General features: G+C 47.1%; 1 protein-coding gene across 1 annotated transcript; it reads left to right on the top strand.

The window, feature by feature from the left end:
• Positions 1-2666: 2666 nt before the first annotated feature.
• Positions 2667-7314, top strand: LOC129831422 (uncharacterized). Its single transcript, XM_055894802.1, has 9 exons — positions 2667-2856; positions 2954-3401; positions 3734-4039; positions 4216-5011; positions 5113-5331; positions 5422-5762; positions 5860-6110; positions 6212-6460; positions 6557-7314. Exons 2-9 carry the CDS (start codon positions 3330-3332, stop codon positions 6804-6806), a joined length of 2484 nt encoding a protein of 827 aa, XP_055750777.1. The 5' UTR covers positions 2667-2856; positions 2954-3329; the 3' UTR covers positions 6807-7314.
• Positions 7315-8895: the final 1581 nt, after the last annotated feature.

The following is an 8895-nucleotide window of genomic DNA, read 5'->3' as shown; positions in this document are numbered from 1 at the left end:
GATATTGTTTTGTTTGGTTTAGTGCTATGTGCGCTACGAACTTCACGTTCGTTTATTCTTTGTTGTTTTTTTGAAGGTTCGCTTTAATAAATATGTGGAACTCTACTCACGCTGCGCCTTGGTCCGCTCATTATGTACACGACGAACGTGACAGGAGTAGAACCTACGGGGCTTTTGTGATCTCTGAAACCAAACACCTTACACACAATGTGTGTTAAGATGGCTGTCTGGCCTTGCCTTATCCACTTCAGTATACCTTCCAAGGATAGTCCAGGGATACTGGCTGAAGTAATCAATGAAAGACTGGAGGGGGATATACTAATCAAGGAGAGGAAGATCATTATACTGTGAGTTTCAGTCGGTTTTCTTGAAAACGAGTCCAAGTCCTGTCGCTAGCTAATAATGTGCAATAAAGGGCGGTAATAATTTATAGTTAGCTGGCTAACTAGTTAACGTTATATATTTAGCCAATGTAGTTAACGTGCTGTGTTAACTTAGTGTACTACAATGCACACTTGCCAGCTAGCTAACGTTATATGTAGAATGAAATTGACATTTAACGCTGTATGGGTCAGCTGGCTAACGTTATATGTAGAATGAAATTGACATTTAACGCTGTATGGGCTCTACTGTAAGCAGGGTAGCTATGTTCTCCACTGTGTATTGCTGTCAACAAATAACAACGGTGTGTGTGAATTACATCTTAATTAAAGGAAGAATGGATTATGTTCACACCCTTGCTTTCTGCTTGGAGCCCAATGGTGCCCTCAGCCTGAGGGCATCTGAAGAGGCTGCCAGTGTTGCCAGGACCATCCAGGAGGAGGAGTGTAAAGGTGTAGTCTGGGTGCTGAAGCCAAGACAAGTGAAGGTGAAGGCAAAGGCTTGTGTGGTAGCCAAAGGGGGTAACCTGGATGATATACGACTGGTGGACAGTGAGAGTGCCATCCAGTTCGGCAAATACCGGGGTCAAACCTTCAAGTGGCTGCTAAGCCACGATGTCGGCTATGCCGTCATGGTCTTGGCCTCTCACCAGCAAGAGCGGGAGAAGGGGGACACAGACATGTCTTCTGAAATGGCCAACAAGGACCGGTTTGACTGGTACTCTTTTCCTGAACTAGTTGTAATTTCTTATAAAATTACATAAACATGAAATCAGTCAGAATCACAATACAATTCGTAACATTTCCCCAACCATCCGGACAGGTATACTAACCTGTTTCCTGAGGTCCAGAAGGCAGTGGAGGAACGCAGGGTACGAGACGGGACCTTGCCCCCCCCAACCTGACCAGGAGGACTCGTGCCTCGTTGGCTTTGGGAACCACAAGTCCCTTACATACAAAGACCTTTGAGGTCAAAGACAAGGAAAGGAAGAGGTATAGTGACCTTACATTGTAAAAATGTCTTTAAGCCTCTTTTCGGGCCTGTTTGGGACTTGTTCATTTCCTTTATCTCAATACAGCTACATGGCCTGGTTTAGGACATACCAAGTAAAGCTCAATGGGCCACTTCAAGGTCTATGTCCAGCGCAGGGACACAACAACAGCTAATCCATGTAAATATATATTCTGTAGTCATCTGTCACGCCCTGGCCTTAGTATTCTTTGTTTTCTTTATTATTTTAGTTAGGTCAGGGTGTGACATGGGGAATGTTTGTGTTTTGTTGGTTTTGGGTGTTTTTTATGGTAAAGGGGTTGTTGGGTATAGTATATGGGTTTGTGTTGAATACATGTGTCTAGCGTTGTCTATGTATGTTTAGTTGTCTAGGAGAGTCTATGGTTACCTGAATGAGTTCCCAATTAGAGACAGCTGATTTCGGTTGTCTCTGATTGGGAGCCTTATTTAGGGTAGCCATAGGCTCTCATTGGTTGTGAGTAATTGTCTATGTAGAACGTTTGTAGCCTGTTGTATGTGCACGATGTTTATTAGCTTCACGATCATTTGTTGTTTTGTTAGTTTGTATTAAGTGTTTCGTGTTTATTTTTCGTCATCTTTATAATAAAAGAAGATGGCTTATTTTCCAAGTGCTGCGTTTTGGTCCGTCAATCCGCCACATGATCGTGACATCATCTAAGTCAATCAAACAGTAAATCAAACAGTGTAGCAATTGACAATATAACTGTCATTATGTTTGTCTGTGTTTCTTAGCTGCCGAGCCATCGGATCAGGAGTTGCTGTCTATCTGCATGGGTTTTGACCAAGGTACTCTATGTTATAGCACTTTATTGTTTATTTCTGTTGAGAAGAATATACATATGAAATGACCTTTCCCCAAATAACTATCTGTTGTTGTTAGCATTAACAGGGTACACTTTAAAGTGGTAAAATTGTTAAAACACCTCCTAGCTGGGCTTAGAAATCACTGTAGAATTTCTCATTTTTGCATCCATTTTGCTTGCCATAGAAAAATCCTTCATCTTTTTGTGGAATGAATTGTTTACTGTAGCTTGTCTTGTCACCATTCCAACCTGTATTTCAGTCTGCATCACTTTGCTTGGCCTATTCTTTGCTTGTAGATGTCTACCCACTATACATCTGTCGTTTGTAGCTTTTAAATGTAGATTGTGTTTAACCTAGATTCCTAACCTCTACCACTGATAACACTGATCAAAACTAAACCAAAGTGCATTGGCTGTCAACAGGCTGTTAACATGATTTGAAGCTGAAGCTCTAGTCTAATTGAATTATTTCACTCATTTCTCTGAAATATTTTGTGAGACTAACTCCTGTGCTCCTGTAGCAGTTCCCACTGCTCCCACTCCCACCGCACCCCCTGCTGTGCTCGCTCCCACTGCCCCTCAGCTCCAGTCAACCTCCCAGCCAACAGCTGGACCACTACAGCCTGCTGCTGACGCTCAGGTAAACGTCTCCCCTCAACTATGACTTGGCTATTTCATTTCACTTTTGGTTGTGTGGGGATGGGAAAAAAATGTATTGATTTTCTGCTCTGTTGCAGGTGCTTCTCCCTGAGGGATGGAAGCAGACCCTCCCAAAGGAGCAGCAAGAGTGGATCAGTCGGGCCATTTTCATCAGGGACAAGCAGCTCAAATGTGTCCCGAAAAGCCAGCTTGAGCTGTGGTACTTCTCTCCTCTGCCTCCTAACATCAGCCTCCAGCTTCTCCCTACGCCTACTTCCTCCGGCCATTCTGCCTCTGGATGCCCTACCGCATGTGGGCCTTTAAGTTTGTGTGCACCCAGCCACGGTGCAAGCGTCAAAAGCTCACAGGCTGTGGGGTGTACAAGACAGTCCGGAGGGTGCTTGACATGGACGGCTGGTATTATATGGGGACAGAGTACCTGGAGTGCCGGCTCTGTAAGAAGAAGCTAGCAGGATGGTCGCTGGATATCTTGGACCAGCTGGACGCAAGTCATCGCTCCATTTTCCCAGCCATCTTGACTTACAGGTTAGTAATTCACACCTCTGAAAATCAAAGCTCTTGTTCACTTTGAGTAAAAACTGAAAAAAATCACCAAAGTGAGAAAAAGAGGCGGTCAGTAAGTTCTTGTCAACACTGAGGTTTTGATTTTTCAAAGCCCCATTGAAATGTTAATGAGCTCTTTGATCTGAATGTCTGACCTTTGATCTCTTATCAGGAACTGCCCAAACAAAGCAAAGTGTTTCAAAGTCACCCTTTCCCAAGCCCCTCCTTCCCTTATCAAAGTGTTTCTAGAATCCCCCTCCACACACTCCTCACTCTTCTCCTCCTTTCCCCCCCCAATTGTCTCTGACCTGAAGGTGGTCAGGCTGATGAGAGAGAGGACACTGGGGAACAGTGTGACCAGGCTGTACAACCAGCTGAGGGAGCAGCACAGCCTGACCTGGATGAGTCGGACCCTGGACTACCTGTCCGTCTGTGACCACTTTGTAGTCCCAGGTGCCGCACCACTGAGGGTAACACCTCCTCCTCCCTTTTTGGATGTGCCCTCAGCCCAGTGGCTGCTGACTGTCCGCGGCTATGACGTTCTGTTCCAGCTGGAGGACTTCAAGGCCAGAGTCACCTCCATCTTTGGGTCCATCCTGAAGATGGATTCTACCAAGAAGGTGATTTAAGATGTTTTGACCAGAAATAATACTTGTTAGTTAGAGACAATCAAATGAAGAATAATTTATTATGACTTATTTTATGACTTAATAAATGTATTGTGAAACTTTGTGTCCACTCACTGACATGACTGTTTGTCTGTCTTGTTTGTCTGTGTTTGTTTGACTCCCCTCAGGTGACCAAGAAACTAGCTGGGGCAGCACACGGGACAGCAGCGTGGGCCACAAATGTGGGCAATGAGTACGGCCAGGTGCTCATTCCGGTCCTCACTGACAGCGAAGGAGAGGGCCTGCTCGACATGGCAGCTGGCCTCCAGCAGCGCTACAGTAGAGCTGGAGTGGCACCTCCCAAGCTGCTATACGTCGACCGGGACTGCTGCGCCCTGATGGGAAAGGGGAAGACGGCAGCCATGTTCAGCCAGTGGGATGAACTCATCGTCCGGCTGGATGTGTGGCACCTCATCCGTCGCTTTGCTCGGGGAGTGACAACAGAGAGCCATCCTCTGTATGCTCTCTTTTTGCGGCGGCTCTCCTCCTGCATGTTGGTGTGGTGTGCAGAGGATGTGGAGCGCCTGCGTGAGGCCAAGCGAGGTGAGCTCAAGGGGAGCCACATCACGGGGCTCAGCGATGCACAGGTCATGAAGAGGATCAGCCTGAAGGAGATGGCTCGGCACTGTCGTCGCCGCACGCGCGGGGCGGAGGAGACCGTGGGTCTCATCGGGGAACTCCTGGAGACCTTCATCGATGCCACAGACACCCTGGGCGTCTGGCTCCTGGACCATGACCGAATGCAGGCCATCTGGCAGACCCAGAGACACCTGGTCTGTATTCAGGACCCCCCTGGTGTGAGCATCCACACCAACAAGGGCAAGGACGTGACCAAGGGAGGGGTCATCCTGCCTGTGTTGCGCTGCGCCCGTGGGTCCACCTCCCTGGAGTCTTTCCACCTCCACCTCAACCGCTTCATTCCTGGTATGTTAAATGTAAAACTGGATCATGTTGTTACGTCATGTTGTGTGTTAACAACTGTGTGCATGTGAGGAGTTATTATTTCTTGTTGTCGTCATTTATAGGAACAAGTGCGTGTGCCGAGCACTTTCAGGCCTACCTCCTTGAAGGGTTGGTTCGGTGGAATGAGGACCGTGCCGAAGCTGCAGCGGAGGGGGGGGGGGGACAGAAGCAGACCCTGCACTGCTATGATGGTGTAGCCCAGCACGCCATCAATGAGCTGAGCCAGAAGCTCCTGGGCCGCAGTCTTGTGAAAGATCACACAAGGCCTGCAAAGGACACTGGTATGTATTTCTAAATTATACAATTATACACACACTAAATCATGTGCATTTCTGTTTATTTACAACTCTTTTTTTGTCTCTCTGTTTAAGGGGAACTCATTGGGGTCGAATATCTCTTCTCCCAGACCCATGGTGACCAGAGGTTGGAGTCCAACCTTGGTAAGGACCCGGATGTCCCAGACGGGACACCTGACCTACTTGAGGGAGGAGAGGTAGAGGAGGATGACCTGAGAGAGCTTGAGGAGGAGGATGACCCCACCATGTCCTTGCCCGACCTCGATGACCATCTCTTACTAGTCCCTCCACTCAGGAAGGCCGCTCCACCGCTCACTCAACCCAACCCATCCCAGGTACCTGTCGTCAAACCCCCTGATGACACTATGGAGGAGGTGGACACTGCACCAGCTGCCAGTCAGGACCCGGAGGATGACGTAAGTGCCTATCCACATCCCAAACAGCTCACGCTCAAGTTTCTTTCCATTCATAACTATTAATCCAACCCTTCCCCACAACTCTTCTAATTTCCAGGAGTACATAGGACATGATGGGGTTAGTGGATACCAGCACGTGGTCCTCCTGGCCAAGAGTCTGCTGAGGCTGCTGGAGGGGCCATGGATCTCTAATAGGCAAATAGAGGAGATCATGGCTCTCTGGGGAAACCTTCCGGAGAGAGACAAGGCGGCAGTCTCCTACCCCGAGAGGTTCCGGGACCGAGTCCTGCAGGGGCGCTTTAAAAATTCCAAGAACTCAACCGTGAAGGGGGAAGAGAGTATGAAGCGGTACGTACTGCACATTGTTCTAAACTCACTACACACATAAAGACATGAGTGTATTTCTCATTAACGTGATGTTTCCTTTTGTTAACTTAATCTACCTTTAGCTCCCTGCTTGGCCAAGGCTCTGGACCTGCTCAGTGGCCCAACACCAGCAGGACAGTGGAGGCCATTTTTGTGGAGCTGTGCCACAAACACCCTGCTGGCAAGACGGTTCTTGGTAACCGGGTCAACAGGTGGGCTGCTATCCTGGGGGACTACAGGAGAATCAGGACCATGGTGCTGGGCAGCCCAAACCTCAATACCCACACAAGGCTGCAACTATTTGAGGTCAACAAGCTGACCTTGACACAGTGGTAAGTTTTTAAAATATATTTTGGTATATTTTATGTGTAGTTCACTGGTTGACAGTGTTCCTGATAAAAGTAAACATATTTCACATTTTTCCACAGGTACAACAAACGGATATCCTTTATGGAGAGAGTGGCCCTGCACCAGTCCCGGGACAGCATGACTGCAGAGAGGGAGGAGTCAGGCCCCTTCCACGCTGCAGTCTGGAGCACTTCACTGCTGCCAGCCCCATCAACCAGCAGCTGCCAGAGGACAGAACGGGGCAGGCTACACAGCGTGGCAGAGCAGCCACTTGTCAGCCACTGCCACCTCTACCGCCACCCAGTCTGCCTACCACCTCCCTCCCTATAACGCCAGTCTCCCAAGACCTGCCCTCGACCTCCACTCCTCTTCCCCCTCCTGCTGGTGGACCCAAGGTCTCCAGGACCACTGAATGGAGAAGGAAGAAGAAGCTGGAGTCTGGCGTTAAAGTCAGAGCGCACAAGCCAAACGAAGGCTATAAGTGCTCGAAATGTGGCAAGCTGAAAACTGCAGAGTTTGGACACAGTATGTATGATTCTGTGAGATTCTGTGCCGCTTCCTCTGGTGGCCAAACTGTGGAGGAGTGGCTGGCACTCATGAGGGCCCAGCATGGTGCTAGAAAAGGCCAGTAAACTCTGACTGACTGGTGTGTCAATTGTTAAGTAGTTTTTGTAGATGTTCTTTGTTGTTTATTTATTTTTTAAGACATTCATTGTTAATCTCTTGTAAATTTAGCTTATTTAAAATCATCTTAACTTGTATATTTGTTGTAGGTGACATTATGCTCGTTTTTTTCACATGTGACATTCACTGTTCAATAAATAATAATTGAATGCAAGCACTTTTTCTCCCTTGAAATTCATTTTGATTTATTGTCATACACTCTCTTTAAAGTTCAACAAATATAAAGACAAGTAAATCTGTCATTTTCTTAGTCAATAAACACACTGTTTACAGAGTTGTAACACACAAAAAACCAATAATACAGTCAAGTTCTACTCAGAGATTTGAGATGACCAGCAGATACTACAGGTATCTACAGGCAGGGAGTCACACCCGCCCATCCCCCAGTGCCCCTTGTGACGCTCACTAATCTCTGATTGGTTGCTGCACACCTTTACTTGTTGAATTTTGGGAGAGTCTCAGTTTGCCCAGATCTATTAGTCAAGATGGATACAGTTTTCAATAGGCCAGGCTTTGGGAATATTATCGATGCAGTCCATAACTCTACAGACCGTAAACAAAGAAGGTAACTTGTTTTAACATGATTATTTATCCACCCTTTTCAGTGCATCTGCTAATTCTAATTCTCACAGCTACATGGGCTGGATAAGGCAGCTCAACACTTTGCCTGGGACAAAAATGCGTGCTTTCCAACAACATCTTTTGAAAATGGATCGGAGGAAGAGGAGGAAAGCACAAAAGGCCCACCAGGAGTTGAAAAGAATAAAAAGGCAGCCGAGGGAAAGAGAGGAGAGAGCCCAGCGGCGTGCTGGGAACTACAAGGACCCACCGCCAAACCTGAAATTTTGCCGTCCGTGGTGGCCTCCAGTTCTGAACAGGCGGTTCCCCAAAGGTGAGTTCTTTATTTATTTTTTAAATCTAAATATATTTTTTATTTCATATATTTTGTTCATCGTAAACAATCCAAACAATAACAAATCAATACAACTTCAGTTAATGAAAAGAAAAACAATAAATGACCCCAAAAATGAATGTGTTCGTTCAAATAACAATCATGTTTAAATATAGCAATATATTGTGTGGTGTGTTCATTAAGACACTAATGCCCTTTTGTCCTTCTGTAGACAAGGTCCCTCCTCTCCTCCCCCAAACTTGAAATTCAGCCGTCCACGTTGGCCCCCAGTTCTGAACAGACACCCCCCCCCCCCCAAAGGTGAGTACTCTTAAATTCACACTTGTGTGTTTGACTATAGCAATTTCCCTTTGTGTAATGTGTTATAATAAGCGACTACCTGTGTTTCCTCTGTAGACAAGAAGCTGAAGCCAGCTCCATCTAGAATCAACAAGGGGGTCAGGAGGAAAGATAAGCGGCGCCCACCAACAAGCAAACCCCCTATTGCTAGAGTTGCTGCCGCTTCCACCCTCACAAAAGGCCTCCCCTTGACCAGGTCTACAGATTTGAGGAGGAGAATTGCACAGGCTGGTGATGGACCTGTGACGAAGAGGAGGTTTCCTGTTGCTTTCCCCTGCAAGATATGTGGCAAGCCAAAAAGAAAAGAATTTGGCCACAGCCAGTACAGGGGAGAGCACTTCTGTGAGGCAGCAGGGGGAGGTAAAACTGCTGTCGAGTGGTTGGAGGAGAAGAGAGGGCCTGGGCCTCGGGTGCCAAGGACCACAGCATGGAGGCGAAGGAAGGAGTTGGAGGGTCGTCGTAAATAGTTCTGTAATATCTAAG

This window comes from Salvelinus fontinalis, chromosome 32 (genome assembly GCF_029448725.1).
Source record: "Salvelinus fontinalis isolate EN_2023a chromosome 32, ASM2944872v1, whole genome shotgun sequence".
Taxonomy (NCBI): Eukaryota; Metazoa; Chordata; class Actinopteri; order Salmoniformes; family Salmonidae; genus Salvelinus; species Salvelinus fontinalis.
The sequence above is the reverse complement of the archived record's forward strand: the minus strand, read 5'-3'. Positions and strand labels throughout refer to the sequence as shown.